General features: G+C 41.8%; 2 protein-coding genes across 4 annotated transcripts in view; one reads left to right on the top strand and one right to left on the bottom strand.

Moving 5' to 3' along the window:
- Positions 1–1609: 1609 nt before the first annotated feature.
- NOL8 (nucleolar protein 8) lies at positions 1610–12778 on the bottom strand. Of its 3 annotated transcripts, none has more exons than XM_027886443.1 (17): positions 12767–12778; positions 12483–12656; positions 12253–12315; positions 11865–11943; positions 11386–11533; positions 10563–10631; positions 8350–10254; positions 7973–8089; positions 6917–7036; positions 6500–6584; positions 5650–5794; positions 5263–5346; positions 4404–4681; positions 3554–3680; positions 3030–3100; positions 2212–2294; positions 1610–1899 (listed from the first exon to the last, which is right to left on the bottom strand). In XM_027886443.1, exons 2-17 carry the CDS (start codon positions 12619–12621, stop codon positions 1846–1848), a joined length of 3567 nt encoding a protein of 1188 aa, XP_027742244.1. In that variant the 5' UTR covers positions 12622–12656; positions 12767–12778; the 3' UTR covers positions 1610–1845. The 3 variants fall into 3 exon arrangements, with proteins under 3 accessions (XP_027742244.1, XP_027742245.1, XP_027742247.1); XM_027886444.1 differs by having other exon boundaries at positions 5650–5791; XM_027886446.1 differs by having other exon boundaries at positions 10563–10628.
- A 2121-nt stretch (positions 12779–14899) lies between these two features.
- Positions 14900–21191, top strand: part of CENPP (centromere protein P) — a 118761-nt gene continuing 112469 nt past the window's right edge. The window contains exons 1-4 of the mRNA XM_027886456.1: positions 14900–15036; positions 15827–15984; positions 16327–16415; positions 18579–18667. Coding sequence (XP_027742257.1) covers positions 14900–15036; positions 15827–15984; positions 16327–16415; positions 18579–18667 — 473 coding nt within the window. The remainder of the gene's footprint in view (positions 15037–15826; positions 15985–16326; positions 16416–18578; positions 18668–21191) is intronic.

Genomic DNA, 21191 nt, shown 5'->3' with positions numbered 1-21191 from the left:
CGGGGCGGCGGCTGCTGCAGCAAGCACAGGGTCAAACGCCAGGCCCTGGGGCAGCCACCGAGGACTCTTGGGCAGCCACTGTTGCACAAAAAGTGTGTTCAGGCAGTGCCACTCCAGGGCTCCGGCCCTGGCCAAGGCAAATCTCTGCTCCTGCCCCTGGCATGGCGAACACTGACAGCACTTCAGGGACGCTGATTCCCCAGCAGAAGTGCCTGAGGATGCAGCAAAGCCCACATCCCTCCAGTCTTCAAAAAGGGCAGCAAGAAGGACCCGGGAATTGACAGGCCCATCAGTGTCACCTCCATCCCCAGAACGGAGACAGAACACCTCATGCTGCGTGTCATCTCGAAGCCTGTAGAATAAAAGGAAGGGAAAATCCTGCTTGACCCATCTCTAGCCTTCTGTGCTGGAGTGACTGGCTGGGTAGATGAGGGGAGAGCAGTGGCTGTTGTCTGCCATGGCTTCAGCAAGACTTTTGACCCTGCCTCCCAGAACAGCCTCACAGGCAGCTGGGGAAGTGTGGCTTAGATGAGTGGGCACTGAGTGGGTTGAGAGTTGGCTGAATGGCCGAGCTCAGAGGGTTGTGAGCGCGGGGCTCACTGCTGGGGTCAGTCTCCTTTGCCCAGTGAGCTGGCGCAAGGGACGGAGAGCACCCTCAGCACGTTTGCTGAGGAGACCTGGGCACTGGGAGGATCGGCTGAGGCACCACAAGACTCTGCGGCCGTGGGGCGAGTCCTGGGCAGGCTCAAGCACTGGCACAGACGGACCTCCTGAGGTTGCAGAACAGCAAGCAGAGGGTCCTGCACTTGGGAAGGAGTAACTCCTGCACTAGTACAGGTGCTCTCAGCTGCTTTCCTGCTCCCTCAGGTGGCCGTGGCAGCACAGGCAGGCAGTTACAGCCAAGTCTGCAGTGATCTAAGATCCTCTTGCACTTCTGGAACAGAATCCATTTTCAAACATGGAACTGGAATGGCCAATGCTACTCTATTTGAACAATTGTATAAAGAGTAATTTGCCCACCACCTTAAAGTCAATGCTGTGTGGACAGTATTACTAATATTATATTTAAACACATTAGTATCTCTTAAAATTACCTCTTACCTGTGCCCAGACCAGAAAAGCACCCAGGTGCCCCTCGGCCTAGCAGGGGTTTCCAGGGTAGGCTTGGCAGAGCCTGCCTGCTCCAGCAGACCCCCTGCAGCAGAGGGGCTAGGTGGACATAACTTATAAATATTCATTCAATACCAAGCATACAACACCGGTCCTCTATAGTTATTAATATACAAACTCAGTAAAAAAGTAAAAAATCAGCTCTGTGAACAAATTATCCATTTCATAAGTCTGCCTTGTTATGTATGTCTTTTCATTAACTTCTGAGACACTCTGACCCTACAAATAACACATTCCGAATATTTGTAAATGAATCTGAAATATGATCTCTGTTGTATTAGGCAGAATACAAGTTATATAGTCTTATAGACACAGAGCTATCTGCTCTTTCTCATCCCTGTTCAGCACTGGGGACAGAGGACACAGCAGAATGCCTTTGTTACATGATCTAATTATCAAAAATCCTAGAAAGCAGCAAGTCACATTTAAACCATATGTATATTTATATTTTTATATATATATCTATGTACACACATATACAAAACCCCAGACCTTGGTACAAACACTGAACTGACAGAATAAACATGTTCCTATGTAGAAACAAAGTCTCAGTAGTTTTTTGCCAAAATTATTATTTTCTATTAGATTTCTGGAAGTATTTTGAAAGTAACACTGTTTTGCAGCTTCTTCAAAGATGGAACATGCAACATTTCTGATCAGTAAAGTAAAAAATATTTATTGTTTCACTTTCACTTTCCTTTTGGCATCCTTGTGCTTCTTCCGGCATTCCTGAAAATATTTGAAATAGTAAGAAAAAATTAATAATGAATAATATAAGTCTCTGAATTTACCTATTTGTCTCAAACACATTTTTTACATACAGTTAAGTAACTGGTCCTGTACAACAGAGATTCAGTAATTTTACCTGATTGGACATCCTAACATGGTGTTATACACACTTTTATACTGAAAAAGTTTAGTTCCTTGGTAATTACAAAATGTCAAGCCTTTCTGGAGGTCCTGAATTAATTTCTCATGCAAAATAAGCAGCCTTGTTCCCTCCTCACACTCAGCTTTCAGCCACAGCTGTCAAAGACTCACCTCAAGCAATAACCTACGTCTGTCTTCCCAACCATCTTTTTCTTCACTGAGATCTACTGATCTACAGAATAACTTGGGGCCCTCTGCACAAAGAAGAACAAATTAATGTGGTTAAACACTTCGGAATATGCTGCTGTTTGTAAAACTCATGAGCAACACAGCAGGAAAGTCAGAAGGTCTATCATTCATAATCTCAAGAAACAAACATTATTGAAGGCTGTCTGATAATTTAGTGCATAAAACATCACAAGCAATTGTTTTTGTGGTCCGTGAATTTTTTTGGGGGGGGAGGGGGTGATGTTTTGTTTGGTTTTAAATAAAAAACTCACTGTAACCGTATGAAAAAAACCCAGATTAATTAGGATCGAGAACCACGTGGGCATAAGTGGCTCATGAGAATATTCAGCATTCCTAACAGTAACACCAGAAAGACAGAAGAAAGCTAAAGATCATATATATGCCTGAAAGGATCCAAAATGTCCAGATAACTTGTCAAGGGATTTTTTTTTTTTTTTTGGTAAGCCCTGAAAGATCAGCCACATATTGGGCAATTATCTGAAAAAAAAAAAGGAAAGCAAGACAGATATTCAGCATTTATTCTACCTGGACTTTCTCATGGCATTCTACCACAGTTCAGACCACAAGTAATGGTGGAAATTTGCAATTTAATTTTTTTTTTCTTAAACCTCTCATCTGTGTTACAAAACAAATAACCAGGCAGTATTTTTTCCTCACTGAGTTTCAGTATGAGTTAAAAAAAAAAAGGAAAAAAAAAGGAAAAAAAAAAAAAGAGTGAAAGTGAATAAGTTCTGTTGTACCTCTCAGTCGTTCATCATCTTTGGAGAAGAAGAAAAATCTTGTACTTTCTCTATGTGGTAAAGAAATAAACCTGGACAAACAGAGGGGAATTTTACCATCACAAAAGTTACTGTCAAATTCCATTAACACAAGTTAAAGCTTCAGAGAAAGGGAATGCATGGAAGAGCATTACTCCACAGTAACCAAATTATGCTTTCTATAAAACACAAACAAACAAACATTTTTTAAAACAAAACTTAATGTCTTTGAGTTTTAGCCAAACCAAAATTGGTTTGGGTCAAACCAAAATCACCCAGTTAATTCCTCAAGTGTTCAAACAGAAGCTCAACATCACATCGGATGGGCTGGTGGGATTTTTGACCGTTACACTCTGTGCAGCAAGGCATTTGTCCCAAGACAACTTCCACTGCTCAGAGGTGTGGAATGAACATCTCAGTTTCCCATAACCTGAGTGCTGCCATTAACATTCTCACAGCATCAAAGTACTACAACCAAGTAGACAACAAATACAACTGTAACTTGCATTTCTTGGTCCTTTTCGCCTTCTGATGCCTCTGGTTCATCATCACCCTCAGAACTGCTGTCCTGGAAACGTGGATCTTCTTGCCATGTGACTTTTACAGGTTTTATTGTTTCAAGTACGTAGGGTTCTGCAATAATATTACAATTAAAAAAATAGAAATCAGATTATTCCTCTACTTGCCAGTAAAAATTCCTACTTCCAAGTAGGAAAAGGCAGATTTAAGGACAGAAACCTCCTCTCCCAGGTTTTCTGAACTGCATCTCTGCTCAGGTATTTTCCACTTTGCTCTAGGGATCTCTTATGTATTCTGAAACCTTTTTACTGCATTCAGAAGACAATGAAGTCAGCAAAAATATGAGGGACTTGGTTTTTTGTGTGTGGTTTTTTTTTAAAAATATATTTCCTACCTTACTAACTCACTTGATTTAATCTTGATTGCATAACAATTTGATCTTAGTTTAGGACACCCCAATAATCACATGTCACTCAGTTTCAACTTTCTAAAGGTACAATAATAAAATTAAGTAAACAATAAATTTTATTTGACTTATAGATCACCTTTTCCCCTGTTTGAGATCTTTAGTGGATGACAACAAGCTCTTCCCTCACTGTTCAAAGAACCAATTAAACAATTGTTCTTTCTCCAAACACCCCTTTCAGGATTCCCAGGATGCAAACCCAACCTCCATCTTAGCAAGTGTAAGAGGGGATCATACTGATTCTGCTTCATTACTGACTTGTGCCTCTGAGAACCCCCTGGATTGGGAGTTTCTGTGCCCCATATTCCTCTGCAGTGCCTGACAAAACTGATCCACTGCAAGTGGCACTGATGGGCCTGTTCCACTCTTACCTTCCTTGACGCTCGACTTCTCCGTGTCTCCAAAGAAGGAAAACTTGAAGCCACCCAGCTCCTCAGCTGCGTCATTCCCACAGGCAGGTCCCAAAGGGTCAGGTGAGGCAGAGTCCTCTGCATCATCTTTGTCCCAGGGTATTTCCTCCTTTTTCTCTGATTTGTTCTTTGAGGATCCGAACAAGTCTTTTAGATCAGCAGCAATATCGTAATAGATTTTCTCAGACACTTGAGGTGGTTTCTCACTCTCCTCCTTCTTCTTCTTCCTTTTAACTTTACTGAAATGAGATTGTTCAAAGGTAGCAACACAACACATCTGTTTTTAAAAGATTCCCTAAGAGCCTGCCTTGCTCTTAATGTTTTCCTAAACTTCTCCAAGCACATTGATGAGGAGATCACTTTTAGGGGTAAGCAGTGGGGAGGGAAACATCTGAGGTTTGATTCTAAAGGCAGGAACAATCCTCCTTTTTAATGACCCACTACCTTAATTGACTTTTCACTGAGTAGGTGATACTAAATGATGATGTTTAGGACAGATTTCTATTCTGGCAGGAGAAATGTTAAGAGCTAACATGCTTCTCTGACAGATTTGCAAATCTTAAAAGTCCATGACTTGACCTTTCTCACCTTCAGTGAGGACAGAAAATGGAATGCAGAGAGTAGATGGACCAGCAAGAAAAGATGACATTACATGCTGAGTTTAGTGTTCACAATTCCTATTGCATCTTGATTTTAGCAATCACAGAGGGAACTAAGAAAAAACAAGAGCAGTGTGCACAGTTTCAAACTCAGTCTGTTGCTAAAACCATCTCTCCACAGGAGAAACATCACAGCTATAGTTACCAAGCTGCACAATTACCTCTCCTTTTCTGCAGCACTTGGCTTCTTCTCAAAAACTGCGTGGTCCTCTCTCGTGGGATCGTAACGGAGGGCATTAATATCTCTGTGAAAACAGAAAGGAAAAGCCATGAGACATCCTGAAGGTTCACCTGAAAGCTACCCCAAACCTTCACAGTAGGATCCAAATTCACATTGACTTCTTTACCAAAAAACCTCCAAAATCCAACTGGCATTTAGAAAATACCTGCCAGTCAGTGACTGAGAAAGTGCATTAAATCCTGACTTCAGATACACACAAGGAAGGAATTATTTTTCTCAGCCATTTGGGGGAAAATTTTAATTTAGGAAACAGTGGCAAAAATTAAGCCTCCCTACAACTCCTTTGCTGATGGTAGATGGTTCATACTTGAATTTCTTGGCACTTGTGGCTGTTTTATTTGGCTTAGGCTGTTCCAGGTTGATGTTCAAGAGGCTTCCCAGTATTTGCAGATTTTTCTTTTTCTCTGCAGCAAGCTCATCTTCCTCATCTGCCTTCAAGCTCTTTGTCTCTGCAAGAGAACAATAAATACATTTTCTCTCTTAAGCCTGTAATATTTGATGCATAATATCACTACAGGACTAGAGGAGCTCACATCTATCAACACATCACTTTGTTTATCTTAAAGCTACTAAGAGACCTTGTCCGTCGCACTGTCGAAAATCTTTGATTAGAACAGTCATGGGTATCTATTTCATGTGGAACTCGGATCAGTTATTTAACTTGTTCCCTGCTTGTATCACATAACTGTGCAATTACTCTGCCCCTGACTGATGCTCTCGAGAAGATCACTTTAAAGCAATAAAGGGAGTACCAGACTAGGCAAAAATAAACCTTTCTAAGGCTGCCAAATCTGCCATGGACTGCAGGATGGCTACAAAGCAGTTCAAATCAATGTAATGGTCAAAAAGGGGATTTGACTAAGTCACCACTTACCCTGTTTTTCCATGTGCATAAAACTGATATAACGCTGAACTAAAAGCCATTATCAAAAGTTGATTGATTAGCCACATACCCCTCATTCAGCTGTCACAAATACTTTTGCAACATATGCCTTTAAGAAGACTCATCCACCGGTATTTACTGGGCAGAGCCACAGCAGAGCTGGGTTGTTTCCTTTACAGAATCACCAAAGAGACAAAAGTACTCCATAAGCTGCCTCAAAAGCTGAAGCTCTTGACGTGGTTCTATTACCCCCAGGAAATCTGGGCAGGTTTACCTTCCTCCTCGCTGTCACTCTCCAGGAATCGAGCGTCCATGCGGAACCTTTCGTCGGTGCCAAATCGGGACTGCAGCCTCAGCAGCTGAACAAAAGAGACAGATGATCTTAAGCACTGGAGGAGGAAATCAGCAACCTTCTATAACTGTTTGTTTTTTTTTTACTGTAATTAATGGTAACATGCTAATGACCTTTAGCTCTTGAGGCCTTTTTCAGAAATTTCTTTGTATACAAAGATGACACCACATGTTATCTCCTCCATGGCTGCTCTTTCCTCTGTTTAAGGGAACTCTATTGTAAGTTCATAACAATCATAATCAGCAGTCATACAAGCCTAGAAGTTATGTCCTTCTGAAGAACAGAATTCACAGAGACTTAGAGGAAGGAGAACTCAGTTCCAGCAAAGGGTTCACTCACTTTTTCCCCAGCTTTGCCTTCAAACTGGGGCTTAATTTTGAATCGCTCCTCGTCCGTCTCGTCCTGCTCGTCCTCACTGCTGTCAAACAGTTTCCCTGAAGGTTTGGGAGCAGATTTATCCTTTGTTAAACAAAAAGAAAAAACAAAAAACAAGAGGAATGAGCTGTTTATGTAGCTCTGAGAGTACAAATCAGTACCAGCTTTGTTCGTGTGCTTTCCAGTTTACCTGAGAAAGTAGATTTCCTGCACAACCAACTCACTGATCCACATGCTTCAAATCTTACCTTGCATACACACCTTGTGCCATTCTTGGTTTATAATCATGACTATGAAGTTTTACCACAGGCAGAATTCCCACCTAAAGGGTAACTCAGGTTTTACAATATGAGATAGTTAAGTATAAAAATCTCCCTGATTATGTGAAGGGAGACCAATTTAAAAATATCAATGGCTAATTCAATAATGAGAATGGCCCCAATCTTACTACCTTTATGAGGAAAAAACCCAACAAAAGCAAATCCAGTGGTTTAAAGCTTTAGCAGAGATGTGACTAAGAAGTGTGATATACAAGAAGTTCTATTCCAGAAAAAAAAAAAAAGTATTTAATTGGACTGAAACCATGGTAGTAAAACCCTGAAGAATCTGCTAAATAAGAGTAAAGAAGAAGCCCCACAAAGCATCACTTTAAAAACAAGGTACTGCATTAGCACAGATTGTTTTCCACTGCTGGAAAGAGCAGAGTAGTTCTGCTTAAGCCAAAACTCTTCACTTTCCTTTGACTAAAAGCTGAGCAATTTCAAAACTAACTGCACAAGCATTCTTTTCCTTTAAAGTTAGAACATCTTTTATACAAATCTCAACCTCCTCACAAATTCCCCAAGCTCTCAAGCTTTATCAGATGGACAGTTCTTTCAAACCCGTCTGATGTTACAAAAAGGGGAATCATTCACGTTAATTCAAAACTTACCTATTTTTTTCTGACACTTCACTACGATAAAACACAGTTTTCAGAATAAAAGGCACAGTCATACAGGTCTTTTTCCTAATAACACTTACTTGTCCATGCATATTTCCCAAACTTGCATCTTTTTTCAACGTCTCACCCACTGCAGCCTCATCTTCCACATCTGAATCGAATACGATGTGTTTGTGCCTCCCCGCTGCCTGGCTGTCCTAGGAAAGGGGGAAATGGCAAGTCAAACACAGCAAACACTCGCTGCAGTCACACAGAAGTATCTAAAAGGCATTTCCATGACACCTGCTATTCCTCTTGCAGCTCTACAGGCATTCCAGGGATTAGGCATTGCACACTCAAACTGGACGTGTCTCAGGAAATCTAAAACACGATTTTTTAAAAATCTTACTCCACAGGTAGCATTAACCCTTTCCCTTGCACTGGGGGCTATTCAGATAGAAGCTCTGAGTGTAATTACCAGTTTTGAAAGAGCTCCTTTGATGAGTTTCTTCTGCAGTTCTCTCTCCCTGTGCCTCTCCTCCAGAGCTGCCAGCCTCCTCTGGTTGTCCTGCACCTGTTTATCTGTCGTAGGTTCCTTTGAGGCAGCAGCACGAACATAAAGCTCTTTCTCTTCCAGCAGGCTTGCCTTCCCATTCTCACATTCGCTAGCTTCACATTCTGCATTTTTATTGCTTGCATTCCTCTTCAGTTTTTTGGAAAGCAGTTTTGGGCTCTTCTGTTGCCGTTTCACCTGTTTCTGGGCCCCTGCAGCGTTGGTGTCCCCGTCACTGCTCCCGCTGTCACTCTGAGCAGGGCTGGCATGGGCAGCTCCCTGCTCTGAACTCTGGGCTTGCAAAGAACTCCCACCTTTGTTTTTCCCTTGTGAATGTGGCCTGGGAACAGGGTGGTGCCTCTGCTCTGCTGAGGAGGCAGCACCTGACAGTGCCTCGTGCTGCTCACAAGGCACATTTTGTCTCTCTTTACTGCTGGCTTCAGGTGAACACAGTGGATGGTTCCTGGGTTGTCTTTTAGATGACTCCTCCCCAGAATAAGATGCACAAGCTCCTAGTCCTAAACTTCCCACAGACCCCTTCTTTAACCCAGTGCTGTCCTTAGTTGCCTCTTTTACACAAAGGGACCCCATTCCCCTGAAGGGCCGATACTTCAAGCGTGAATTATTTTCTCCCTTGGAGCTCTCGTCGTTCTCCTCCCCTGCTAAAATATCAGCCAGCACATCTTCAGGACAGATGCCTTTTTTTTTAACTGCAGGGTGAAAATTAGAAAGTTTAGGTTTATTTACACTTCCCTTAGGATTTTCTTCAGCACTGGACAGACCAGAACTCTGTGCACCATCTGATTCCTCTGCAGGTGTCCCAGTGCTTTTGGCAGCCAATGCTCTCAAGTCATCTAAGGAAAGGTCTAAGCGGTAACAGTTTTGCATCATGGACTCATAATCAGAACTGATTTCAGACTCCCCTTGCTCAGACTCTGAGTCAGAGCTCTCACTATCACTTGTCTCTGCTGAACTCTGTGAGGCAGCAGTTTTGGATTTTTTAGTTTTCCCCTTTCTTTCAGTGTGTTCTTCTTTTACATTTCGAGTTTTCAGTGAGGAGTCATTTACCAAACTGCTTTTTTTGTTAGCTAATTTTTCTTTATTTTTCACCTCCAGCTGTTTAGAATCTTCTGAAGTTGTAGTTTTGCTGCTGTTTGGATCTGGAGTTTTACTTTCAGCAATAATTTCATCCGTATCTGCTGAATCATAACCATTATCATGTTCCACAGTCTCTTTGCAGCTTCCTTTGATAGCTTTCTTCATGGCATCTGGATTGCTTAAGGACCAGTGACTGCTGTATTTTAATCCAAAATCATCCCCAACAACTTCCAAGGGGTCACTTTCCATCTCAACATTCCTAGCTTGCTGTTTTTCCATCTCTTTCTTGACCATTGCTCTGATCTCCTCTTCAGAATCAACCTCACTGTCAGAACCACTGGTGCTGCTCTGAGCTGCAACTCCATTAACACTGCTCTGATCTGACAATAAACCTCTCCCTGGTGTTTTACTGTCCAGACTCCTCGATGGAGGCAGTTCAGGCTCCTCACTGGCTTTGGGCTTTGCTCTGTGACCGAGCCGTGCTGAGCTGGTGTGGTTTGGGTGGCACCCAGAGGACACAACTGCTGCTCCCCTCGGGGCCTCCCTGCCCAGCTGCCTCAGTTTTTTAGGGGGTTTCTTCATCCCAGGGGACTCTGCTGGTCGCTTCCCGTGGGCACTGTCACCTCTCCCTTCCAAGTGCCAGGTGAGCTGGGACACGGGAGCTGCCTGTGCCAGGTCTGGCTCCAGCTTCCTCAGGTTATGGCAGTACTTGGAGGGGTCGTACTTCACAATGTTGGGCTGAGTTAAGGCAGCAAAACAACAGGATCCCTCCAGCAAGCAGAGTCAAGTCTTTAGGAAGGGGCTGAATTCTGTGTGAAAGGACAACAAGGAGTCTTTTTAATCTGATGCCTTTAAGCAACTGATTTGCAGTGAAAGAAACTCATCCAAACCACACAGATTATTGCAAGATTTACTGGGGGGATTCAGTAAATGAAGTCTGACATAGCAGTCAAGGTTAAGACTGTTCAGCAACTGTTTCTCCATATGACAAAAGAAGGAAGGGAATTGTGCCTGAGTTCAAACAAATAAGAAAAGGATATTTTATTTTTTTGCTGATTCCTGAGGTGCAGGACAGGCAAGACTCTGCCGAATTTACCAACAACCCACTTCTGAAAGAAAAGAAAAATAATCAGTGTTAAACAAAAAAAGAGTGGAAGTAACCCTGCAATAGAATAAGATGTTTATTCTTGGATAACAAAACCATTAATATAGAAACACCTGTGACCAATTCTCTTTTGTCTACTCTGTTAAGTGAGATATAACCACACTGTGCACCTCAGCCAGCTTCCTTCTCAAAAACAAAAACTAAAACCTACCAAAAAACCAAATTTCTACAGCCTGCAAACAGAGAGTGATAATAAAGAATTAACTTTCTTTACAGCTACTATTTTTAACATATGGATTCTGGTTTAAGAATTAACAGTGGCAACTACACAGACAGAATCACTATTATTTTGCTCTCTTCCCCTTTCCCACCAGAAACCAAAAATCCCTCCAAAACAATTCTGTGTTGTCTAAAAATAAATCACATATCCTCTTTACAAACTTTTAAGGGTGACTTGAACATATATTATACTATCCACTTATGTAAATTCCCAAGATATATGAGGAAGAAAGCACTTCCTAATTTAACACGAGGAGAGAGGACAGTGGGATCAGGATTATTTCCAGCCATTACAAAGAAGGACAGGAGCCTTCTCCTTGTCTCCACATGAGCTATTTCTTCAGCTTATTTTTTTCACAGCTTGGACTGTCACCCTTAATAATTTTCTTTACACAAGGCATAGAGATTTGGCATAAATTTAGATGCACTGGGCTTGCTTTCTGCTGGTTTAACCCTCTCACCCACCTACCCCACCATACCTTGTGCTCTGGCACCTCTGTACCTGGCACTGCCTTCATGTGGAAGTCCACAATTCCAGTCTTCTTTAGTGATTCCAACAGGCAGGTCTGGTTGTTCCTCTGTGGCTTTTCTTTCTGTAGCTTTGCCTCCTCCCTCTCCATGGCAAGCCTGCACCAAAAGGTACATCCTGCCTGAGAAGAAGTGCTGAGCCAAAGCCCACGTGCTAAATTAGAGCTGACAGGGACCCCCTCCCACAGCACAGCAGCCCCTCACAGCTCAAGGAATTAACATCTTGGCATTCCCTATAAGGGAATGAGGATCCAAATCACATTGCAGCATCAAATGTGCATCAATGCTCCACCACTGCCCATCAGAACTGAAAACATGGGAGTGCAGAAGACGAAATAACATGTAATGTTTCTATCATGATATTAACAGATAAACAGAAAAAGATTGAGCAACAATATATATTTTTAAAGCCTGATTTTTTTTTTTTTACCTGTGCAAAAAGCTTTCTTTGGCCGGCTCAATTTGCAGTGTCCCTCCTTTCCATTTTGTCTTATTTAGAACTGACATGCCTGCAAAGACAAGAGATGGTAAATGAGTATTTTCTACATTAAAAAAGCACAGCCCAGACTTCACTACACCTCCTTCTGTGCCAGGCTGAGGTTCTTTAGCACGATCTTACACCTCACTGCTCACCTGGTTAAAGGCTGTACCTGAAAGGTACCCGTAAAACTGCAGTTTAAAAGTGGAATTAATAAAACAACAGCTTGAAACAAGCTCTGCATTGACCACACACTGATGTGACAACAGTAGATGCATTATCAGTAATGCAACTTGGCTCCAAAATGTAAATAAGTAAAAGAAAAACAAGATGTACTTACACTTCCTAAGATCTGCATCAGAAATGCTGACGCTGACATAAGCAAAAGTCTTCATGGGGTTCCCTGATCAATGAGAAACATCCAGTTAATTTCATGTCATTTCACTGTTCCCTTTAAAACTGAAGATGACGCTATTTCCTGAATATTAAAGTGCCTCTGGAGCAAACATTCTATTTCACGCTTCAAAGCGAAAAGCAACGAACTCACAAAGGATGAAGTAAAACCATTACCCTGATCATCTTTTCTGGTAATAATCTCCGCATCCAAAACACGCCCGAACTTGCCAAACCTTTCTTCCAGTTCAGCCTTGGACACCGTGTGGCCAAGCCCCCCGACGTACAAACGTTTGGACACCCGTTCCTGGTCCATGCCGAGAAATCAGAGTATCCACACACTCTGCTTTCCTGCGGGGAGACAAGAGCAGCTCAGTGACACTGGGGGGCTAACGCGGAAGCCACGAGGGGTCCGGTCCCGGCCCCGCCGCCCCCCGGGGCTCCCCCCGCGCTGCCCTCACCGCCGCCATGTGCGCTCCCCGCGGCGCCGCTCCATTCACCTTCCCCCCAGCGCCCCTTCCCGGCCCTCGCGCGGCACTGAAGGGTTCCGCCTCCTTGTGCAGCCGCGCTCGGAGAGGTTCATGTTCCCGGCCGGCCGCCTTGTGCTGGGGACACGCGGGCTGGGCCCTTTAAGAGCGCTCGCTTGGGGCGTAACCAAGCGGGAGAAAAAGCCGGGGGTGCTTTCCTCAAATACTCCAGCGGAAATTAACACAAAAAGGGCGAACCGCCTTCAACGTAACGCTTTTCCCTTTCGTCTCTTACACGGAACTCTGGAGCTGCGTCTCCAGCGGCTCTGTCCTTTCAGAAGGAGCGGGGAGGGAGGCGTGGCCGGTGCCCGTCTCCCCCCCCCCCGCTGGGGCAGCAGCTGTGGTAGAGCCCCGGGCGCGCGGTTCGAAAGGCGCGGCGGGTCCGAGCGCTTCGCTCCTCCCTCACGGCCGCGTTCGGGTCCGGGTCCGGGTCCGGGTCTGGGTTCGGGTCCGGGTCCGGGTTCGGGTCCCATCCCGACTCCTCCTCCCTCCTCTCCCGGGTCCTGCCGACCCCTCCCGGAGCCGGGCAGGTACGTAGAAATGTGAAAAGCGCTTTGTGTGTCTTGTTATTGCTGCGAAAAGAGGGGTCAGCAAAACTGGGGGGAGTTCTGGCTCCTGGAAGGTTTTTTTTCTTTTTTCCCACCGTGATCTTTATTACCACTATAACTTTCCTCACTGTATCCAATTTGAAAAAAAAAAAAAAAATCCCCCGAAATTAATAGGGTGCATTTAGAGTTGAGAACTTATATGTTGTCATTTAATGCATAAAATTGCTTCAACATTTCAGAGTCAGTTATGATTAGCTACAGTCTTGGCGATTCTTTAGTTGCATAATCTTTCTTTACTCACTGAGTTTTTTAATGCAAAACATTTTTTAATGTTGCTTTCTCGTAAGTCTTATTCAGACGGTGTTTCTTATGAAATAAACAAACCAAATCCTGCTCTCCCCTCATCCCTTTTTATTGAACAACTTTAGTGTGGATCTTGCAGGTGCAATAGGGATGGTTTAAAAACACGTGAAGTCAACTTGTGTTTTTTTGGTTTTTTGTTTTTTTCCTGGTTGAAACTATTAATACATCGGTGCTGAGCTGCATAATATCCTCTGCAGTCCTCTGAATGTGTCAGGTCTGGCCTCGATGTCAGATTATTATTTATTATTATTATTATTATTATTATTATTATTATTATTATTATTATTATTATCATCTCTGGAAATTGAGGTTTATTTATTTTGAATTATTCGTGAAACGTGGTTGCAGTTTGTGCCTCTTTGCTGGTGTTTAATCACAAGGCAGGTGGTGCTGCCGTGTCGGGGGCAGCTGTGCCTCCTCTCACCTCGTCAGTGTTGGGTGAATTGGTCACAGCTGCATCCCATTTTTAGGTCTGATTAGGGCTGGGTTTTACCTGTAGAGCAGCAAATTTAAACCAGCTCCATCTGCTCCTGGATCAAGTCATGATGAGTTAAAAAGATCCTTAAAGCCTTTCACCTCATTATCTTCTTAATTTAACTTTGTCTTCAGAGGCTGTGCAGTGATCTGTGTCTTAAAATTATTTTGGCTTTGACTGGATTCAATTAATTAATTCTTTGAGGAATCAATGCAAAAAAATCAAAATTTTTTTTTGAAGAAAATTTTGTTTTGAAGAAAACTCTCCTTTTTTTTTTTTCCCCTGTGTAAAGTCAGAGATTTATTCTTTGTCACATCCCTGCCGATACCTGGGAGCCAAAGGGCTGATTTTTCCTGTTGCTGGTGCTTTTAGCTGAGTTGGTTCCTAAGGATCAAGGTTCAAATATTAGTTTAATCTTCCATAGCAAACAGAGTTCTTTATGGAGGTATAAATTACTGTAGGTGTCAGAGCTACCTGGCATGTTTAAAACCTGTATGGACCAGTCTTGCAGTTTTCAAAAAAGATAATGTTTTAATTAATTTGTTTCATTTTAAGTAGAGGGGTAGGAGAAACAATTGCCTAATGTTACATTTGCATTTTTTAAAAAATTAATTCTGTTTGTTTGTTTGTTCCTGAGAAGTATAATTATTTTGTTTTGTGGAGTAACACTGGTTCTGAGAAATGGACGACAACGTTTGTCAAGTTTATGAAGCTGAAATCCAGGCACTGGAAGAAGAAATAAAACTACTGACAGAAAAATATGAAGATATCCAGCAAGAGTCCACCTTTTTTTCTGAGGAGGAGATACTGAAGTCAATGTATGCCTTTTTTCACACATTGCATTAATAGTGCTTCTTTGCCAGAATTGTTTGGGATAAGCTTTTGCTTCTGTGTTAGGACTTCCCTTATTTTTACAGTGCTGATTTTGTTTAGAAAATGAGCTATATAGGGAAAAAAAAAAATATTTGATCGATTTTTGCTGCTTTCTGTTGGTGGTTTTTAGGGTTTTGCTTTCTTTGTCCTTTAAAAAGCAGTCAGAGCATGATGTCAGGGGTGTTACTGTGGGAGCCCTGCAGAGCTGTTGACTGCAAAGGCCACATTTCCATTGTGCCCCGTGAAACAGCTCAGGGTGTGTTTATTTGGGAAAAAAAGATGGAGGTGTGACTCGTTATGTGCTAAAGAAGTACCACTTGTGGCTTTTAAATTCCGTTATTTAAGTGATATTTAATAGTAAGTGTATAATCCATGGACAAAATAAGGCATTTGGATGAGTAAAGGCATCTCAGCTCATTTTTATTGGATGTTCCTTGAAATGGACATTTGCACCTCCAGATTTGTAATAAAGGCTGTGCCTACCTGGCAGTGAACAGGAAGTGTTGATGTAAATCTGAATAGTTTGCTGTTCCCAGCGATATAATCCAACTGAGATTTGACTCCTTGAAAAGTGATCTTGGTCTGGGAACCATCAGATCACATTTCAGTTGCCTCTTATTTTTATTATATTATATTTATTATTTTATTATATTACTTGTACTGATGTGACAAAACATGTCCTCCTGTCCAGCCCTTTGGCCCTTTTGATTATTTTTTTTTCTTTTTCCATTCTAGGAAATCGTTCCAAAGAAAAACACAGGGAGAATCCCAGGGACATCAATCTCCGTCAGACCTGAAAGCTCAACTTGAAAGTCTAGAAGCAGATCTGTCATTTTTGATGAAACTTACTGGTTTGCAGTTCACAAGTCATTCCAAGAAAACAGTGGAAAAAAGTAAGGAGTTTGGTGCCCTTTTCTGCACTGAGAATATTGGTGTAGTTCATTACATCTGCAAACCTATGTTGTAATTCTACTTCCAGTGTTAGCAGAGAGACAATTATTTTGAAATACAATGAGATTTTCTTTATTGACAAAACAGTTTGAGTAAATATTGTGCTTTGCATAGTGGGAAAGTGACAGAGAACTGGGAAATCTGTTGGGTTTCTTTAAACAGGTTTAATTCTTGATATGATGGCTGGTATCAGTTGGTACTTTAAATATGACTGAGGGAAGAAATGCAGTAATAGTGGAGAAGAATTTTAATGGATTATTTTTTTAACTTCTATTTCATAACAGCTAGAGACAGAACAGTGCAGAAGCACAGGTTGTCTGGGAATTGTTACTCCCTGTCTTTTCAACTGGAATTCCAGCTTCAAGAAATGCAGGTAAGGATCAATGTATGTTAAAAAAAAAAAAAAAAAGGCAACTACCAAACAAACAAAAAAACTTCAAATGGACAAATGTCATTTGAATTTGACTGGACTGACAATAAACTGCCTTGTTATGTCAAGGTGCCGTTCCTCATCTTAAGAAAAATCATATTATGAATTTGGAAATTGATTATTTAATAGTCACTCGTGGATTGCATCACTTGAAACTTCAGGACTTCAGCTGACAGAGGTTGTTCTTCAACCTCTGAGGTCCAAGCGAGACTTGAAACTCGCGGTCCTTGAGATGCCACTGGACCATTTGCTTGTCTAAAACTCATCTTTGAGCACAGAAACAGCCTGCACCAGGCACGGGGCTTGGTGAGATGTTGGTCCCTCTCTCAGCTGCATCTCCTGCAGGACGACGACATCTCGTGGCGTCAGCGGAGCTCAGAGGAGGAATGGGGTGTTAATTTAGTGTTAACGGCGTTGGTGTCACTTAAAGCCATCGCACCACTGTGTGGCAGCATTTGGCTGCCCAATACCCGCAGTCTGGGCTACACGAGCGCTGAGGTCACCAGAGGGAGATAAGGAATACCCGGTGAACAGAAATTTTTTTTAAAACCCACTTGAAAAAGCGTAATTTTGAGATCACTTTTTGATGAATTATTTTTCTCTCGTATAAGCACGTGGCCAGCTCTAATTTACACCGTCTGCGTTGCATATTGAACTGGATCAGTTCACCTGAAGTTTGGATTGCCACTGTTTTTGTGCATTTGTGTGGTGTGGGTGATGGAGATGTTGTGGAAAATGGTTAATTGCTTGAGCAGACACCAGTGAAGAGTACAGTTTTTAACTGGGCCATAATACATAAGTTTTGGGGTTTATTTGTGGTGTTACATAGCCGAGTCAAGAAGTGCACTTGCTGTTTCAAACAGCTGGTGACAGCTGATTTTAGGAGATGCCCAGCAGGTATCAGGTACCTTGGTTTGCAGCAGCAAGTCATGAACAGTTTTTGGTTTCTTTCACACTGTTACCTGTAGCTGTTTGTTCTAGTAGTCAAGTTACAATACAGTTAACTCAGCTCCATGGGATTAGGAGAAGACATGTACAACGAGCTTGAAAATGTGCCAGAACAAGAGCTTTCCTTTTAAATCTTTTTGTTTGGCCCCAAGGTGGCGTTTTGGGGCGTGTTAGTGACCCACTCCTTGAGAAACCAGCTCCTCCCCAAGGCACGTGGTGAACCTTCTGCTCTGACCCTAAAATGATTTTCCCTGGTGTCACTGAGTCAATCCACTAATCTTTGTAGTGCCTTGGTTTGCTTTTCCCCTCTTTAGTGCTGGCAGTGTTGGCAGCGCTGCTGTCCAGCCAGTGCAGATGGCTGAGGTGTGGGTGCATTTAACTCCAGCTTGGCTGGTTTCCCATTGCCACTCCCATTTGCTTGTAGTGACTGGGTACAAGAAAAATAAAGTACCAAGTCTCCAGTTTCCAGTGAAGCATTTGCTGTGTTCTTCAAACCCTGATTTTTAAGCTTTTTCATTCACTGTTACCTAATCCATTACTCTGGTGTGTTCAAGGATGCACAGAAAAACAGCACTGACTTAATTTGTGGCTTTCTTTCTAATCTCTGACCTTCTTTTCTCCTTTTTAACAGGTTGTTATATATTTTTAATTTAGAATAATTTTGTTTTTATTATCATGCACACATTCCTGAGCAGCAGTTATTATTGTAAAAAGGGACAGGAATTTGAGGCAAAACTATAGGCTTTAAAAAAAATAATGAAAAAAAAAAAAGGAAAACTAACAGATCAAACCTTATATTTGATTTTTCTGTTATATGTGGCAGCTAGGGGCTGTGTTGGAAAATGAGAAGAATCTTAAAGAAGTGAACTTGACATGAAAGGAAGCTGATGAATGTTCTTTTATATATATATTTTGTCTATGCTGCCAAATTCAGGTGTTATTCCAAAAGCCTTGTGTTGTTAATACTACTCCTGTTGACATGAAGGGAACTGTCCACACATACAAGCTATAGTTTAAAAAAAATTAATATTTTAAGAACTATAGCACTTAGAAAAAAGTATATGTAAATGCCTCTATTTTATATGCAGATAGACATCTATATTTTTTTCCTTCCTAGAGGAATTTCTAAAATAGTTCATTGTTACTTCTCCAATCTAGAGCAAAGAGAAGGTGTCTTCTGTTGTCACTAATCTCAACATTATAATGGAATCTGGAGAGGATTCTGGTGTGAGCAAGTTTGTGTCAAGGTAAGCTGGAATTGTTTGCTCCAGGGAAGTTCCTTGTGTGGGATGTGGGATATGAAATGCAGTACTGAGTTTTCCTGTAAATTATTGTTTTTGCTGTGCCAGGCACCCTTAGCCCAACCTAAACCCTTCCAGTCCCTTATCTGTATCCTGGAGAGAAGATGAAATGCATATAATTTTTAAGGCCTGAAAGGATTTTAAATTCATATTAAACAGAAAGAGTTCTTGGGTTATAATGTGTTTTATAGCTGTTTGAAATTGTTTGCTTCAGGGAAAGGTATAAGAATGTAATCTCAGCTATTGCATTTTAATGCATGTGAGTTGCAGATGTGCAGGGTGGGTGAGTAATAAAGTGCACATCCAGAACCCCTCTCTAGCATTTGCCTGTTTCTGGTTCTCTCAGCTCCCCATTCCATTTCTCTTTGTATCAGGATTTATTTCACTGATGTTTGAAAACAATAGAATGTAGTTTAAAAACCTGGAATAGGTTATTTGTGCAATGGCTAAAGAAAATTGACATACTAAAACTTAGGTTTATGAATAAATGCTATATTTTTTATTCTGGAGTATATCAACTTCTTGTGGTAACATGATTAATGAGCAAGTTATTTGTGTGCAGTATATTCCCCTGAATTCTGCTAGCAGGCTGTTCTGGGAACAAATCTATTATTTCTGGGTAATTGACTTAATCCTGTTCTCTAAGTGATTTCTTTTGTTTTGTGTTATTTTTTGAGGAGGGAGAGGGAAGGCCAAAAGCTGAGTGAAGAGAAAGATCTGTTGAGTTACCTCAGGCTTCAGGAGTCTGTACTGAAAACTGAATATTTTTTAACTCAGAGGCTCGGAAATTTCCATATAAACCTACTAAAGGTGGTGGTGTAACTGAGAAGAGTAGCTGATTGCTCTCAGGGATTTAGAAGAGGAAATTGCCCTGTTTTTATTCATGAGTTTTTTTGCGACAGCAGGAGTGTGTTGGAACTTCACAGTCACACTGGGAAGGAATGTGGTGAAGTGGTGGCAGACTTGACTTCATCCTGGCTGGAGCCCTGCTGTCTTGTCCCTGTCTCTTCACTACCCTGCTCCTTTTCCACACTGCACCAGTGTTCATGAGGGCACACAATTTCCAGGAGTGATAAAAGATGTCAGTAAATCAAGCAGTGCTTTCTGCTGAGCCTCTCCTTCCACGTCTCATCCCTTGACCTTGTGTCTGTCAACTCTTGAAGCCACAGGATCATTTGGTTGAAAAAGGAGCTGGAGGGTGGGGGGTGACCCAACCTTGTCCCCCCATGACACCTTCAGCTTTCAGTTTTCCTGTTTGGCTTGTCCTGCAACGTCACAATGTCTGCTGCCAATCTGAGGCAGTAAATAGGTGGGGCTGATGCTGACAGGGCCTGTTTTGACAGCAGCCCACTGTTCCATGGACTGGTTCTGCCTTAATGCTGTTCTCTCACTCCCCTTGTTCTCGTTTCTCTCAGTTGTAATCCCCTCCAGTCCAGTTTCAGGCTTTTCCCAGCTCACTCTTTGTTCTCCAGTCTACCAACTGCTCTTGGAATCTCTATTCCTACATCTTACCTCTTTTTCCCTCCATTCTCAACCAGCTAACTCTGGTTTCCCTCTCTATTATTCCTTCTTTTCAGCCTCCCTCCCACTTTGTTTTCTTCTTTTGCTTCCTTGGTCCCATCTTGCCAAATCCATTGTCTAGCTCTGTTCTGTTTTGTCTCCTAGCCTGGATTTTTTCCCTCCTCGGTTTTCTAATTTTTTTTGGCTTCAATTTTTTTCATAATGCACGACAGAAAAGGATCTTTAAGAGCAGTGTTGTAATTCCCAGGCCCTTCCTGCTTTGGAAGAAAACAGGGGAATGCTAAGAACACCTCCTAAAGGAAGCAAAATTCAGCAGTCTGGTCTCAACCAGGTACTGCTGCAGTATATAAATGGTGCATCTATATATAAAAATGGCACATCTTCTATTTTTATATAATTTCTTTAAAAATTTTTGTGGCAATAAGAGATGTATGCAAATGGAATCACGATATTTAGTTGTCTATTTTTGGGTTTTACTTGCGTCCCCTTTGCACCAACTATCACTTATGTTATACTTTATTTTTGAGAACCACAACATGTAAGAAAACTATTGTTGGTCATTTTTTTCTTATTTTTTTTTTTTAGCATTTGTTGTAGTTGACTTCAGCCTGAGAAATTAGACTAACTTAGGCTAATTAGGAATTATTGTTTATGGGTAGTTTAAATGCTGGGAAATAGTTAACTGAACTAAATCTTGAATTTAGCTGTTGCTATATGAGACAGGTACCTACTCAGCTATAATTGGTCGACTAACTTTTACCTTTGAAACAGGTTCTTTGAGCTTGTAGCCAAAACTAGTGCTTTCTGCTTGAAACTCTCCACCTGCTTCATCACCTAAAAATAATTTCAGGGGAAAAAAAAAGAAACAAAAATGTGATGCTAAAACGAGGCCACGAAGTTTATGGTTGCCTGTTGAACTGCATAAAAAAATGGATATTCAGAAAAATTG

This window comes from Empidonax traillii, unplaced genomic scaffold (assembly GCF_003031625.1).
Source record: "Empidonax traillii isolate 1590-97213 ecotype Southwest subspecies unplaced genomic scaffold, ASM303162v1 scaffold187:size1931383, whole genome shotgun sequence".
NCBI classification, from domain to species: Eukaryota; Metazoa; Chordata; class Aves; order Passeriformes; family Tyrannidae; genus Empidonax; species Empidonax traillii.
This window is presented reverse-complemented; position numbering and strand designations above follow the sequence as displayed.

Coding starts and splice junctions, on each gene's coding strand:
- NOL8 (XM_027886443.1), bottom strand. CDS start 12,621: ATGGACCAGGAACGGGTGTCCAAACGTTTGTACGTCGGGGGGCTTGGC. Junction 6,585..6,916: donor AAGGCAAAGCTGGGGAAAAA/GTGAGTGAACCC, acceptor TCTTTTGTTCAG/CTGCTGAGGCTGCAGTCCCG. Junction 3,681..4,403: donor GAAGTCGAGCGTCAAGGAAG/GTAAGAGTGGAA, acceptor ATATTATTGCAG/AACCCTACGTACTTGAAACA.